General features: G+C 39.9%; 1 protein-coding gene across 1 annotated transcript in view; it reads right to left on the bottom strand.

Moving 5' to 3' along the window:
* The window catches only part of LMBRD2 (LMBR1 domain containing 2), a 34,170-nt gene that overhangs the window by 16,535 nt on the left and 684 nt on the right, over positions 1 to 16,951 (bottom strand). The window contains exons 2-8 of the mRNA XM_060236073.1: positions 11,879 to 12,108; positions 10,278 to 10,366; positions 7,336 to 7,431; positions 6,128 to 6,295; positions 4,198 to 4,412; positions 2,366 to 2,436; positions 220 to 333 (exon numbers count right to left, since the gene is read on the bottom strand). Of these exons, the coding sequence (XP_060092056.1) occupies positions 220 to 333; positions 2,366 to 2,436; positions 4,198 to 4,412; positions 6,128 to 6,295; positions 7,336 to 7,431; positions 10,278 to 10,366; positions 11,879 to 12,052 (927 nt within the window). The 5' untranslated portion in view covers positions 12,053 to 12,108. The remainder of the gene's footprint in view (positions 1 to 219; positions 334 to 2,365; positions 2,437 to 4,197; positions 4,413 to 6,127; positions 6,296 to 7,335; positions 7,432 to 10,277; positions 10,367 to 11,878; positions 12,109 to 16,951) is intronic.

Here is a 16,951-nt window from a genome sequence, read left to right as displayed (position 1 = left end):
CAGCACAAGTTTTTTAAAATGTCTCACAAAAACTATCTAGTAAAAGAAGTATATTGTTCTGGAAAGAGTACAGAAAACTCTACAGTCAAAACAAGTTAATAACATGTGAAGCAGTTTGTATTTTTTGTGTGTGTTCTCTGTGTGTGTGTGTGTGTTTTAAAGAATAGTTCTAAACCAATGCAATCCAATCCACCCACTTCAATGAAGTGATCTGGTTACCTGCTTATGAAGTTTAACCAGACTCTTCTCTGTTGGATAAGCATTAGGCCTTTCTTCAAAGTCTTCATAGTCATCCATGTTTCTACCCATTCTTTCCTGGTACTCAGTAGGACACTGAGATGAGAAGATGACATGTCTCAAACACAAATTACCAGCATGACACCATCATTACTAAAGCCAACCTTTCAACAAGTAACGAAGCAGCTAACAGCCCATTTATCCACTCCCTTTGCTGCTTGGCAGCTTCTCTGCGCCTCTAGTGTACAGATGGTCCAGTCAGAGACTTGTAAAGTTATCTATGGAATGTCCTCTCTGAAACCAGTTGGCTGGCACTATGCCATTCAGTGCCATTTTCATACAGGCCTATGTTAACTGCTGGCCCCTCTCCCCCGGGCTATTCTCCACCCTCAAGTTTTATTCTTTTATACATGCTGCTACTTTTTCTATTATTGACAATTTCACACTGCTGCTTTACTGTATGCATTGAATTATTTGTACTGTGTTGCACTGACAGTTACTTGCTTAAACTATTTTTAATTGGTATGCCACATCAGGAATTCTGCTGCAAATGGAGTATAAAAAATTATTAAATATATCCTGTCTCCTGCTCCATTTAAAGTTTGGGGAGGAAATATGATTGCCCCCATTGTGATTTTTCTTATGGTTAGAGAAGATGTCCTTGTGGGGTTGCACTGTTGGAACCAACTGTACTAATCCTGCAGTGCTCTTTTTGACTGACCAGTGGGTGGGGGACTATAAAAGAGGCACAGGTATGTATCTTTTCATCTTTAAATGGTAGCAAATTGTATCTCTGAGTTGAGGCATGGAAGTGCATGGAATTAATTATGTTACTGCAGTCCCTTAAAAGGATACTGTTGACAAGGATTTTCTCTAGTATTATCCCACTCAAATAAATGGGAATTGATCTGAATGTCTTGTTGCGCAACTCCTGCTAATACCAAAGATATCGTACCACGTAATTTTTGCATCATTTAATGCATCACATTAAAACTTATGCTTTGCTTCAAGTTCTCTTTTGAGATTTCTGATCGGTTCTACAACTCAATTCCTATTGTGCTTAGTGAAAACCCCATAACGTTGATTGTATTACTTGCTCTTCGTAATCTGTCTTGAGTCCAGAGTGAGAAAAAAAAGTAAAAGTGTGCAAGCTCAAGTCATTTCCAACTCTAGAGTGATGTCGCTTTCACAACATTTTCATGGCAGACTTTTTATGGGGTGGTTTGCCATTGCCTTCCCCAGTCATCTACACACACACACACACCCCAGCAAGCTGGGTACTCATTTTACCGACCTCGGAAGGATGGAAGGCTGAGTCAACCTTGAGTCAGCTACCTGAACCCAGCTTCCACCAGAATCAAACTCAGGTCGTGAGCAGAGCTTGGACTGCAGTACTGCAGCTTATCACTCTGCGCCATGGGGCTCTCCAAGTGAGAAAGGCAGACTATAAATAATGAGACACACACACCCCCCACACAAAATCATTGGCCCATGGCCCTTGTTCATGAAATTCCAGCTGATTATGGCCACTGCTTGCCTTCTGATGAGTACTTTTCCCAAAGGGACTGTACCTTAACATTATCTTTAAAAAAAAAATCAAACCCACATGCACTCCTGCATTTCTCTGAGCCTTATGGCAGGGCAAGACAGAACTTGAAATAAACAAATAAACAAACAAACAAATGAATGAATAATTATTACGTTTCAACTAATGCTTAAAGACAACTGTTTTGTCTTACATTATAATTACATTTGCATTAATTCAAAATAAACATGGAACATGGTGGAAGTATTTTTATGTAGATTATGAAGTATCAAATACATCCTCATCTTTAGTTGTGACAGAATATACTGTAGATGGATACTTACACGGCAGCCTAAGAAGAGCTGCACCATCACTTATTTCAATGGATTTAGAAAGGTGCAACTGTGCTTTGGATTGCATTGTTCAAGTCCATCCCTTTTTATCTCAGAATGAAGGCCAAGCGGCATCACTAAAATAACATCTAAATCATTGCAATGCTACATGTAGACTTACCTTGATGCATTTGATGAGCACAACTACAAATTCAGTTTTATGATTCCACATATGCAACAGTTTCTAATCAAAATATAATAAATTAGTTACCTTTTTCAATATTGTGTCCACACATTTCCTTAAGGGGTGGTTGTACTTAATACTCTCATTTACTTTGCGAACTTCCTATTTCCATGAGGGGGAAAAACCAGAAATGTATTTATTCAATTTGATATACTTATACCTCCTTTTGTTATCTTTTTAAAAAAAGGTAATCCCCTGTTCAAGCACCGATCGTTTTCGACTCTGAGGTGATGTTGCTTTCCCAACATTTTATTGGCAGACTTTTTACAGGGTGGTTTGCCAAATACCAGCTGTCAAAGTGGTGGAAATCCCAACAGCCATCCTGTGGGGGACAATGATCAGCCTACACCTTCTCTGGAGCCTGACACCTGGAAAGGACACAGATAGCTGGGGGTACAAGAGGCTAGATAGAATTTAGTAATGACTGAAAGTGGGTGGCAAGACCAGGAGGAGGATGAACTGGGAGACTTGATGGTGGATTTGGATTAGTGTCCCACATGATATGTTAAATATAAAATGCAAGCTTGCTTTGTGTTAAATGAGTTCTGCATTTTATGCAGCAGGTACAGTGCATTTTGAAGTAAGTCTTTCAAAAAACAGAACAAAGTACGAGTCCAAAATAGTTCTGAGTCCAGATATCTGAAGAAGCATGCATGTACCTGAAAGCTTATACCCTAAATAAAACTTTGTTGGTCTTGAAGTTTACCACTGGACTCAAAATTTTGTTCCACTGCTTCAGACCAATATGGCCACACACTTTAAAAATACAGTAAGTTTGGTCCCACTTCAAAATGTCTGAGAACCACTAGTGCAGAAAATATTTTTATGTCAAAGAAGATCTGTTCCAGTTATTCATTATCAGTACCTAGAGGAACTACTATGGTACCATGAGACTATACTTCATAAAATAAATATTTTGTCTACAGTATACACACACACACACACATATCCAGGTGTCAGGCAACAAAAAGAATTTTGGGTTTAAGCATCTGATGGGCTGCAATCATGAATTTTCCAGAACAAAATGAGATCCCACCAACCACTTCATCACCATAAGCCTAAAAATGCTTCTCGATTTTACATATCATGAAATTAGCTCTACAACTTGGCCTGTGATTATTAAAGCAAAGTTGTGACTTGGAATAATACACATGGATCACTTATTGCTGATACACACAATTAGGAGATTCTGATACTAATACTTAACATTTTACTCATCCTAGTAGTAGTAGATGATGATGATATTGGATATTATATCCCACCCTTCCCTCTGAATCTCAGAGTCTCAGAGCAGCTTTCAATCCTTTACCTTCCTCCCCCACAACAGACACCCTGTGAGATAGGTGGGGCTGAGAGAGTTCTCACGAGAAGCTGCCCTTTCAAGGACAACTCTGCAAGAGTTAAGACTGAACCAAGGCCATTCCAGCAGCTGCAAGTGGAGGAGTGGGGAATCAAACACAATTCTGTGCATTTAACCACTACACCAAACTGGCTCTCTGTATATGTCTCAAAGCTGACTGTACAATACACACACAAACACACTCTTTAAAAAACCTGTTCTTGTTTTCAATAACTAAGGGAAAACCTTACATGTATACCCTGAAGCACAGTATGAACTGGACCCAATAACATGCAGGCAAAGGTTGGTAAATGGAATGGATCCTTCCTGCCTGCACTTTCATGCTACAGCTTTCCCCCCATACCACTCTGGCAGGTTAGGAAATTCATGGGAATGGCATGGAGTGCAGTATAACAGATGTCTGAAGTGGGCAAGGAGAGATAATCAGAAACAGCTTCCTTCTCTTCCACTCAGAGATGTAGTCTCCCACTCAGCATTTTGTGCGGCTAGCATAGTTTACTTGCCTCCATTATATCCTCCAAGTTTTCTTCTGCATCTGCCTTCTCAGTCATCAGCTTTGCAGCTTTGAAATAAGTCTTCATCAGAAGATAACCTTTCTTTGCTCCATTCCAATGAGAACGTGGAATTTCAACCAGGCCATACCCTAGCAGCAAGACAAGAAGAAAGAGACCCCAAGTGTTGGCAGCAGCTATTCCAATGGTCTGAAGTTGGTTCCTAAAAGAGAAAAGAGAAGAAGAGGAGATTGGATTTATACCCCACCTCTCATTCAGAGTCTCAGAGTGGCTTACAATCTCCTTCCTTTCCTCTCCTCACAGACATTCTGTGAGGTAGGTGGAGCTGAGAGAGCTCTGAGAGAACCGCTCTGAGAGAACTGTGACTGAACCAGGAGCTGCATGTGGAGGAGTGGGGAATCAAACCCAGTTCTCCAGATAAGAGTCTGCCACTAAACACTACAATACACTACACCACCACACTACACAACACAATACACGAAACACTATACCACCACACTGGCAATAATGTCACATGTGATAACTGGGGGAAAATAGTTTGTTGAAACAGAAACAATATTAAACAGCAAAGACATGGATATCTGGAAAAGAACCCATCTTTTTCTAACCCTAACTCTTCTAAATATTACTTCTCACCCAGCTACTGCCTTAGCTATTTATAAAACTATTCCTACCCCCCCCCCAGATGTGAATTATTAAATGGAGTAATGATGTATTTCGAGGGTGTATCTTTGAACACCATGCTGCTCCCAAGAAGTTCAAAGTGGCACATGCACACAGTTTGCAAATAGCCTCCCACTCAGGAATTGCCAAGGCCCCCCCCCCTCAAATTTGGCAGCTGAAATAGTGAATATCAAGAAAACACTGACAATATCTAACCGAAAAATAAAAATCTTATACCTTACAGGGCTACAATGTTTTCCCACACCTTCTACTGTTAGTATTAAAAACAAACAAACATATATATCCATAGCTGCAAGCTTCAACTATAGAAGTATTGATGCTAGACACCCAGGGTGCAACTAAACACCTTTGTCTTGATAGTTTCCAAATGTTGCTGAAAGTCTGAGAGTAGCTGGTGCAGGCATTGTTTCACTGCATAGAGAAGCAGAGCTAATGGCTATACCTAACCAGAGAGTGCATTTCTATGGTGAAACAGTTCAGGAACTGTTTACAGTACACACATTCCACACATTTTGTACTAAGATAACATTAAATTATATTGCTTACATCACAGATAAAGTTCTCAGATTTCAAAGATAAAATTATACATTCTGTGTTGCTGAGGCCAGGATTCAAAGAATCATTCAACTGCTGTCAAATGACTTTGGATTTTTATTTCTTACACTGTTTCCTCTGTCCTATGGCCAACCACTTCTGAAACCCCTTCAAAGGCGGATTGTGATATTACGCGGGAGTTTGCTATTCAAAGAGAAGATCCCATGGGGTTGAAGTACGTCTTTGATTCATGGACTATTTTATCTCATTTAATGATGAAGCTGATATTGGATTTATATCCTGCCCTCCACTCCAAATCTCAGCGTCTCAGAACAGCTCACAATCTCCTTTATCTTCATCCCCCACGACAGACACCCTGTGAAGTGGGTGGGGCTGAGAGGGCTCCCACAGCAGCTGCCCTTTCAAGAACAATCTCTGCCAGAGCTATGGCTGACCCAAGGCCATTCCAGCAGGTGCAAGTGGAGGAGTGAGGAATCAAACACTGTTCTCCCAGATAAGGGTCCATGCACTTAACCACTACACCAAAAAGAAATTATTTAAAATGTGTTGTTTGAATTTCATAAGCAGTTATAAAAGTACTTAATAATGAGTCGATAACAGATTTAAAGAAAACAAGTAGTACTGAGATTACTAAGCCCTGTCCCAAGTACTTAAACACCAAGAGCTTATGATTCTTACCATTCCAGGCTGAAGTTTGGGTTTACGGCCACATATATTAAAAATGCTCCAAAAATTAGAAGGTATGTGCCATAATATATTGCATTTTCAATTAATGCAGTTTTAATCTTTCCAGTAATGGAAAAGCCTCCTGACCTAGCATAGGACTGCATGAAGGGTAACAGAATCCTAGGAGTGAACAACAGAATTAATTAATCAAAACTATTCCATCTCAGCTATCATCATTTTTCATTTATTAACAACAAATTCTCTACATAACTTATTTCTTATATATCTCCACTATTTGCCCAGCAGACTGGGATCCAGGGTTAACAGCAATAAAACTACCACATTTTAAAAGGATAAAAAAGACTACTTTTAACAGGGAGAAATAACACATTTTTAAAAGTCCAAACAGCTGCTGTTCAAAGCCAGATTGTTACATCAACCCATTCTATGAATCAACCCCCCCCCCCTCTAAAATGTACCTGAAATACATCAGAAATATGTTTCTCGACATCAGCTTTGAAAAAATTATGGCTATCACTCCTGAAAACCATAACACTACAGAACAGAGGTGGCCAAGCTTGCTTTACGTAAGAGCCACATATAATAAACATCAGATGTTTGAGAGCCACAAGACATGAACATCATGTTTGAGAGCCACAAGGCAGAGGGAGGGAGGGAGGGAGGCAGGCAGGAAGAAGAGGTGGAAAAAAAGCAACTTGAAATGCATTCCCCAAGCTGCTGGCTAGCTTGGCTTGGAGAAGTGATTTAAAGAGAGAAATGCCTTTTTCCAAGTCAGCTGATGGGGCAGTGGGAGCTTCAAGAGTCATACAATATGTGTGAAAGAGCCACATGTGGCTCCCAAGCCACAGTTTGGCCACCCCTGCTACAGGAGTTCATCCACAAGGGAAAAGTTTACCTCAGCTACAAGGCTGCAAAGAGTAGAAAGGATATCGCTAGAAGCTCTGAGCAAGTTCAGTGGGACTATCATGCACCTGGCTATATACAAGAGGGGCAAATTATTTGGCTGCAGCAAAAGTAGCTGGAAATATTCTTAATGCCGCTTCCCTCTGACTACAATGTAACTCAAGCATTCAAATTAGCCCCCCCCCCCTGCAAGTTTTGACATTAATATACAGGTGTTGACCACTAAAGGAAACCATGTGGTGGTTCCTTCGACCATACTACCTAGAATGGATTCAAACATTTCAGAAGTTCCTCACCATGTTAAGAACTGTGATGTCCAGTACACAACACGCCAGAAGACAGGCATGATTCCAGGAGGAATATAGCTCCATGGTTTGAAACACTCACGTTTCCTGTAAAGAAAAATTCAAAATTAATTTTGATTTTTAAAAACAACTATTTTCTTCTTAAAATACTTCAATTGTTCCAGTAAACACATTCCTAACAAAACTACAAAGTAGCATTATCATTTTTTCCCCTTACTTCATTTATACCCCACCTTGAATGAATGAATGAACTTTTTATTACGGTCATAGACCAATAAAAAACTATAACACATCATGTAAAAACCCTCCTAAACTACATAAAATACAATAAAATACATAAAACGTTTCCACACCTATACAGGTCGGGGATACCCCACCTTTCACCTTCCTCTCCCCCATTTTATCTTCACAAAAACTCCATAAGGTTGGTTAGTTTGAGAGTGCATGAGTGGCCCAAGGTCGCCCAGTAAACTGCCATGGCAGAAGGGGGATTCAAATGTGGGTCTCCCAGATCCTAATCAAGACACTCTAATCACTACAATGCTCTGGCTCTTCTGAAATTTAAGCTACATAATAAATGCCCATATATTTCATGCAAAGTGAACAAGGTATACTGTTGTGTCTGGCGTTCATCCTGGAAAAGACGGCACAGTGCACCTGTGGGCGGTGCCTGGAAGGGACGAACGCAGCCCACCTATGACGATCAGTGGCGGGAAGTTTAACGGGCCAGGATTGGACCTGACCAGGAAGAAATGTTCCGGGAAATGTATATAACAGGGGACCCGGCCCCGCCATGTTGTCTTTGTGATGTACTCGCTAATAACGCATGTTGCCATCTGAACGTCTCCGACCTCACTACATCACACGTACAATATTAATGGTGCCTGCGCAGCAGATACTGCAGCAAACACCACCTTGCTACTTCATACAAGGACAAAATCTCTTGCACAAAAGTGGTGGTGCAAAGTGCTGTCAAGCCAGTTATGGTGTGATCTTGTAGGGTCTTCAAGGCAAGACAAGTTCAGGCGCAATTTGCCATTACCTCCCTCTGTGTAGCAACCCTGGACTTCCTTGGTAGTCTCCCATCCAAGTACTAACCAGGCCAACCCTGCATAGTTTTTAAGATCTGATGAGGTCGGGCCAACAAAAAGTAACAGTGACATATAACAATATTCTGTGTTCTTTTCTTTATTACATCAGTCAAGAACTGACACTGTAACACAGTACTTCCTGGCAAGGAAGGGGGAAGCCAGGTCCTTACAGATCCTTATTCTCCGGTTGAGAGCTACAGTCAGGTCTTCTCCCTGCCGTGTTGTACACCTTGAGATGAAAGAGGTGCAACTTGCAATGGCCTTCTAGTAGTCAAGGCTAGAGTCCTCTCCCTTCACTGCCTTAGAGCAAGAGAACAACCACATCCCCGTATCAAAGCAAATTCATAAAACACTGCGACTAAATTACACATTCGTACGTGAGCCATCCGGCACAGTCAGAAATTGAAGGTTTAAAGGTTTATTCAGGAATACATGCTGCATAGAAATACTCCCTCTAAAATGTGGAGTCTTGCGAGCAAAAGATTCTACTTTGTGAGCTACTGACAGTAAAGTTGTTAGCTTGCTCTGGGGCCATTTTTCCTGAGCTAAGACAAAAATGTGTGAGCCAGAGGCTAAAAAACTGTGAACTAGCTCACACTAACTCAGCTTAGAGGGAACACTGCTGCATAGTATTTTACTGCAATAGCAATAATCAAAGGAATATTTTAAAGAAGATAATATCTAAAGCAAATATTTTAATGGGCTTGACTGCGGCATCATGAAAAACATACATGCGAATTAAGCTGATTACTTCAGAGTCAAGCACTGCCTCAGAATAGTAGCTCAACTGTAATTATTTCCTTATTGCACCCTAATGAAAACTTCCGCCCTTTCAAAGGTAGATGATAGGTCATAACATCCGAGTTGTTCTGAGTTTGCAGTTGAAGAGTATCTTCGAAGATGACTGGGGAAGGCAATGGCAAACCATTCCGTAAAAAGTCTGCCGTAAAAACATCGTGATCCAACGTCACCCCAGAGTCAGAAACGACCTTTACCTTTACCGCCTTTGTTAATTACCTTTAAAGGCCTTTACCTTTAATGACTGAAAGCAATACAATTTTTAAAAAGACTGGTTTCTTTGGTATCATACAAGAAGATACTATGAGATGGGTAGCCATGTTAGTTCGATTGTAGCAGTAGAAAAGAGCAAGAGTCCAGTAGCGCCTTAAAGACTAACAAAATTTGTGGCAGGGGATGAGCTTTCATGAGTCACTGCTGACTTCTTCAGATACTAAAGATACTTTTAAAACTCTCTTAAGGAAAAAGGTTTAAAAGTCTGTGAAACAGGTTTACAGTTATAATTCATTGTGCTAAAGTTGATTTCAACTGTTCAAGCCATTTGTATGTCTGTCTAACTCTGGGCTGAATCATTTGCTCACATTTCACACATAACAAAAATAGTTTCCTTTATACCTTACATCATGGCCACTGAGATTAACAAAAAGCAATTTTAATAACGCCATCTATGCAACCTGACTCTGAAAAGTTGCAGCTTAGCAACTATAACATTCCATTCTTCACCAATTGCAATCATTTTTGCCAAACCACCTCTTGGGTGGCTAGAAAATATACTAGGAAAATAGGAAGTGGGAAAATATTCATTGAATGGGGGTGGGATTACAAATGTTAATTGCTCCAATCTTTTCCAGAGAAGAAGAGTACTTTGCATAAATAAATCAATGTATAAAAGCACAACCACATTTCTTTAAAAAGGCAGAGATGCTGAGAAGTTACTTTCTTTAGAAGGTAGATAAGCACGTTATTGTTTGATATCCAAAACATTTTCTCATCACAGAAACTATTTCATTAACATGAGTATGAAGGAATATCAGTTTTCTGTACCCTTCAGTGGGTGGTGCATGCGATCCATTGCTGATGCTACTTTCAGATGGACTGGAATTTAAAGCAAGCTTACATCGATTGTATATTGTCTAGAAAATGAAAAAAAAATGTCGTCAGTTAGAGAAACTTGCAATTTTGGGGAATGGAAGATGTAATGGTACCTGTCAATTTAGACATATACTTAACGCAATGCTCAGTTTCACCTCAAATTCAAATCAAAGAACCTTCATTGCTTGTAATTTTGGAACAGAAGTTGTAGTGTTAGTTTTTATAACCCACTTTTCTCTGTCCTAAGTGTCTCTTTTTTTTCAAATTAAAAGTTTTATTGGATTTCAAAAATAGGAAAGGGGAAAGGAAAGATTCTACGGGGAAATATAGGAAAATCAGGGTTGAAGGCTGAGAATAGATGTCTCTCTTGCTTACATTTTCTTTCTTACTACAAATACATCTAGTTCAATCACATCTCAATCTAGATATCATTTACAATTAGTATCTTCCATTTTGTCTCTTATAACATTCTGTCTCTTTATAACTCTTACTTTGGCTTACAAATACATACTTCTAATAATCGCACCATCTTATTCAGTATATTATACAGTACTCACTCCTCTTATATTCTTATCTACAAATACGTTGTCACTTAATTGTCTCAAATTCCAACCTTATACTGCACCCAACCAATCGTACAAACAAGATTTGGCACCCACTGTCCTAAGTGTCTCAAAGCAGCTTACAATCGCCTTTCCCGTCCTCTCCACACAACAGGCACCTTGTGAGGAAGGATGTCTGAGAGAGTTCTGTGAGAACTTTGTGGCCCAAAGTCACACAGCAGGCTTCACGTGGAGGAGGAGTGAGGAATCAAATCCATACTTCTAGATTAGAGTCCACCTCACTTAACCACTATACCGTGCTGCCTCAGCTTTGCCATCTGCTATGACAGAGGGATTCACTAGACAGCAGTAGAACACAGGTCTGAATGCTTGGAGCTGGCCTGCATGTTCAGGATCAGCAGCAGGAATCAGTACTATCATACTGATGGTGAGGCAAGCCCCTATGTGGCAATGGAATACCAAGCAAGAGGGTTTTTCAGAAGAGGAAGAGAATCAAAATAGGGCATGACCTTCCACTGTCCTTGGTAAGGTGTGTCAAATAGAGGGAACCAGGTCCCTTATACAGATGCTACAGCAAGACACCTTAAAAAGTGCTTTGGAAAAGATTGGAAAGGACTTCTGCTTCACTTCATCTACATAAAATGCTACTTTAGCACAACGTAAGTAAATATAAGGCTGATGTCTGAATATGCAACATAGTTCAAATTGAGCTGAACAACATTCATTTTGCTTTCCTCTTAATTTAAGTCAAAGCACCAACATACAAACATGCAACAAACAACAACATTCTAATTATTAATAGCCAAGACTATATGGAGCAATCAAAATTTTGAAACAGGTTTGTTCAGCTTTTTACAAAGGGATGGTCACTGCACAATTATCTAACAAATGCAGGTATGAAATCAGTGATTATCTCCAACTATTTCAGCCCAGGATGCTTTATGGATCCCTAACTCGCAAAAAGGGAATGACTGTAATGAAATCCCTTACCGTAGTGACATCCAAAGGCAATATAAAGATCATGAGGAAGCAAAGATACCAAGCTAGTAATGTTGCTACGATCACAAGTCTGTGTTGTTTTTTGAAGTCTCCATACCGATGTAATATGATTAAAGCCAGAAAGAAGACAAATACTATCTCAATGCCCAAAGCTGCACCACTCATTATTATCCACTGAGTCCAGACAGAATGTATACTTCATTTATAAAAGAGTATCATAGCTGTAATAAAAAACAAAATTACAGTTAATTAGATCCTGTGGAGCAATGAACATACTTCTTCTCACCCACATCCCAACAAGCACGTCTTCTGATCCGTCAAGCAAAACACCATGGCTACTGCAGCTGGATCAATGATACAGCAAAAGAACTGTGAGATTCTCTGTGTACCTTCCCTGTCATATGGCTTTCAATAGAAGACCATAGATTTATACCCTGCTCTTCTCTCTAAATCAGAGTCTCAGAGTAGCTTACAATCTGCTTTATCTTCTTCCCCCCACAACAAACACCCTGTGAGGTGGGTGGGGCTGAGACGACTCTCCCAGAAGCTGTCCTTTCAAAGACAACTCCTGCGAGAGCGACAGCTGACCCGAGGCCATTCCAGCAGGTGCAAGTGGAGGAATGGGGAATCAAATCCGGTTCTCCCAGATAATAGTCTGCACACTTAACCACTACACCAAACTGGCTCTCTAGGAGACTGTGATATTTTATTTACATTATTTATAGTCTGCCTTTCTCACTGGGACTCATGGCAGAGCACACAGTCAATAAAATGATAGCATAGGATATTCAGTAAATGATACAATAGGATTAGGGTTGTAGAGCCAATCAGAAATCTAAAAACAGAAGTGAAGCGAAGCATGAGTTTTAACATGACACATTAAATGATGCAAAAAGTACATAATAGGTACCTAGTATCGGCAAGCCAAACACATTAGTATGGACTACTGTTCCTAATAATTTATCCAAGTAACTTTGTGAATCATTTAGGATAGTACAACTCTGTTGCCTGCACAGAAAAGCCCTTTTGGGTAATTCAGTTTTGCAGAAAGATTTCAGAAAGCCAAAATAGTTTTTAGAAAGCCAAAAGAGTGGGAGCTTTCCTGATCGCCGCAGGCAAGCAATTCCACACAGTGGGTACCAAAACAGAGAAGGCACATGTACTACAATCCCTTTGCAAAACTAAAAGTCCATCAGGCCTTGCCTCAACTAGCTTACTGGATCTTTGCATCTCTACACTTTACATTTTCTAGCATTGACCAACAACAATGTGCACCCAGTGTATAAGTGCAGTGGTCCATGGCTCTTTGAATCCCAGCTATTACACTTAAAGCAGCTCTAGGTGCTTAAGATAAGCCCCTCTAATAGTCAGCCCGTGCCCAGATCACAGATATATGACATTATGCCAGCATTGCGGGCAGGTGTTTACCATATTCAATAACAATGCTCCATTCAAAATAATCCCTGGGAAATTAAAATCCAAAAAAAAAATATTATCTCCTTAGTTTGGTGTCTTTTTTCTATGTAAATGAATTGGTGAAAGACTATTCACTTTAGAAAGAGAGGCAAAGGGGAAAAACCACTATTTTACATATTTGCAACAAGTCCATTTGTCAGCAGTGATTGATTATTGCTTAGGAACACGCCTTTTATTTATATACCCACGCAGGGCTCAACAAAACCCAGGCACCAGGCTACAATGACACATAGAAATTTCAAAGTGGCAACTAGTATTTTAAGCAATGATTTTATTGTAGTGTGTCTCAGTTATCCTTAGCTTAATGTGTTCATGAGATACTGAATAAGTGTGAGGGGTGGCATCTTTTGCCTCAGCCACCATCAGCTCCCAGAGCCTTTTTCTAGCAGAAGCTTTTCTGTCATAGGAAGGTAAAGACTTCTGACTGAATCCTCTTCAGCATCTTTTCTGTTCAGCTGATGCTAACCAATCAAATCTCTTGGAACAGCTTGTCACTCAAGGCTCTCTGCCTATGTGAAGAATTAAAACAATGCAGGAATCAAGTTGCACCTTTAAGACCAACCAATTTTTATTCAGAACATAAGCTTTTGTGCGCTCTCTTAAGCATACTTCATCAGACGAGGGGATCAGGTAACTGTGAATTAACTCTTCTCAGTCTTTTATCTGTTTACACAGCACTTCTAAGCTTTTTAAAAGTGCTGTCCGTCACAGAAAGCTTAGCTGTACTTAGGATACAACTCAATACCTTTCACCACATAAAAATACTCTTATAGACATTTATCCAAATAATGTTTTCATTTCATTGACAAGATTTTTTGATAACCAGTGCTGTAATGTGCTTTCAGAAGGAAGTGTTCCCTTATTCCATCATCTTTTGTTTCACCTTGTACTGTAAGTGCTGATTATTAAAAACAACTTGCTTCCCAAATGAGTGTACTGGACCTTCAGTTCAATCAGATTTCAAGCAAGTTATTTATGAAGTTATGATGTGTGAAACAGTAACCGTGCATTCAGAAATCCTAAGTAGATCCCTTCTGTGTGTAGCAATTAAGATTACTGAGAATTCTCAATCAGACCAGGGAAATAAATTGTATATATACCAAAAGCCTTTCCATACATGCGCCATTTCCCCTCTGTATCTGTGCACCGAGATAGTAGCTATAGGTACAATATTTACAGCACAATCCTAAGGAGAATTATAGCTTTCTAAGTCTGTTGGAGTCAATGAGCCTAGAAGGGCATAACTCTGCTTAGGACAATGCAGCATTCCACACTTCCATCTCCACCAAAACAAACCAAGAGCAAGCAGGTATGAAGTGGTGATTGAAAAAGCAGCACAGACAGTAAGAGAGAAACGGTATCCGTACCTGCAGTTTTTCATTTTAAACTCCCTTTCAAAGCTATCTTTCCCTCCAGCATTGGGTTACATTGGAATCTGACTAGCAAAAGGAAGGATTTATAAGGGTGGGGGTGAGGACAGGGCGAAGACTCCCCTCCCGCCTTCCCAGACTCCTGCAAATCATGCATCATTCAGTAAATCTGATTTGCCTTATAGGTCTGCCACCATCAAATCTTGTTTGGCCTTCAAAAATTGTCTAAATTTCAAAATTATGGATCACCAAGGTCCTGAAAGACTAGAAAAGATTTTATCAAAATTCAGTGCAAGTACAAGGCAATGACAAATGATGAGAAGCGATCAAGCTGACAGATGTGTTATCACTGAAAACATGTAATACAAAAGATCACTGTTAGGAATTCAGGAGCATGCAGACAGAGTATGCTTCCACCTGTCAAAGCACAGAGGCAGAACTGATCTGAGAAACAGATGTTTAGAAATGTACTTTTACTACAGTTTTTACAGCACAAAAATGGAAGACTTTAAATAAAAAAGGGAGTGATTAAAACTGAACAACCTTACTGAAATGCGTGGGTGGAGAGACTAAGAGGATTCACCTTTGCATCATAACCCAAACTTTTTAAAGATGTGTAGGTTAAAACCTGTTCAAGCACTATAATTTCTCTACCACGGACATATTGTGAAAGAGAAGTATAATATTTTTAAAATGCACATTTACAAAAACATGTGCAAAATCCGTTAAACCTGATCATGTCATTAACTTCATTAGATTTTTTTTCTCCTCCCCCCTCCCCCCCCAAGGTTACAGAACCGGTTAATTCCATGTCACAGGCTGTAGAACAAAAGGTTATTTCAGATGCATGCCTGCTTTCTCCCCCATGTTTCACTTCACAAAACCCTCCCATACAGAGGCAGCCAGTCAGCTTTATACAAAAATTGTGCGAGACAGGAAGAAACAAAATGAACTATTCCTGCTATACAGCAATTATTACACCATATACCAAGGGTGGTCAAACTGTGGCTCAGGAGTCACATGTGCTCTTTCACACATATTGCGTGGGTCTTGAAGCTCCCGCCACTCCATTGGCTGGCTTGGAGAAGGTATCTGTCTCTTTAAATCATTTCTCCAAGCTAAGCCAGCTGCCTGGAGAATTCATTTAAAATTAAATCTGCTTTCTTTCCATCTCTCCCTTCTTCCTTCCTCCCCATCTATTTTCCTTCCTCCCTTGTAGCTTTCAAACATCAGGCATTCATGTCTTGCGGCTCTCAAACATCTGATGTTTTATCTATGTGGCTCTTATGTTAAGCAAGTTCAGCCACCCCTGCTGTATCCATTCTTACCCATCAACTGCTTTCATGGAAAAAATGGTAGGCATTGCCTTAACCAGGCCAGGGATGGGATGGGCATCCCAAAAATGCAGTCCTTAACCCTGCTCTTTTTTGCATTCCATTCTACCACCTCACTCGTCAGCAGGACTGTGGTGGTAAAATGGAGGTTAATTGTTTAGGCTGTGGCCGACTGGCCAGGGTGTCAACTTACCCAATGGCAAGTGGCGCCCCTTAAACTTTAGACAATATGTTAAAAATGTTAATGACCTTTTAGTAGCTTGAAAATATAATAGATGTTCCAATATTATTACTGGAATGCAACTAAAATTTATGTTGTATTTAGGTTCGCAGCCCCAGGTAGGGTCTGGGGATCTCCTGCTTTATAACTGATCTCCAGTTGGCAGAGATCAACTCCCCTGGAGAAAATGCAGTGTGTGTGTGTGTGTGTGTGTGTGTGTGTGTGTGTGTGTGTATATATATATATATGCAATTACAGTGTACATTTATTTATTTCCATTTATATCCCAGCCTTCCAGTTGAAGCGGGCTCAGGGCGGCTTACATGCTCATGCGTACGCATGGGTATAAACATATACTAGGACATAAAAACCATAAAACAACTTAAAAACATAGAAAATTAACATTTCAATGCTATGATCTTACATTCAGATTTATGTTCTCTATAGGCAAGTCTTAGATGGTCCTTTCCATTGCTTTCAAACATCTGGCATTCATGTCTTGCGGCTCTCAGTATGTAATATGTAATTACAGTGTACATATATATTGTACATATTATTGGCAGTATTCAGTAGATACCAAATGTAAATACAGATAGCATTTTCTCCAGGGGAGTTGGTCTCTGCCAACTGGAGATCAGTTGTAAAAGCAGGAGACATATATATT

This window comes from Heteronotia binoei, chromosome 4 (assembly GCF_032191835.1).
Source record: "Heteronotia binoei isolate CCM8104 ecotype False Entrance Well chromosome 4, APGP_CSIRO_Hbin_v1, whole genome shotgun sequence".
NCBI lineage: Eukaryota > Metazoa > Chordata > Lepidosauria > Squamata > Gekkonidae > Heteronotia > Heteronotia binoei.
The sequence above is the reverse complement of the archived record's forward strand: the minus strand, read 5'-3'. Positions and strand labels throughout refer to the sequence as shown.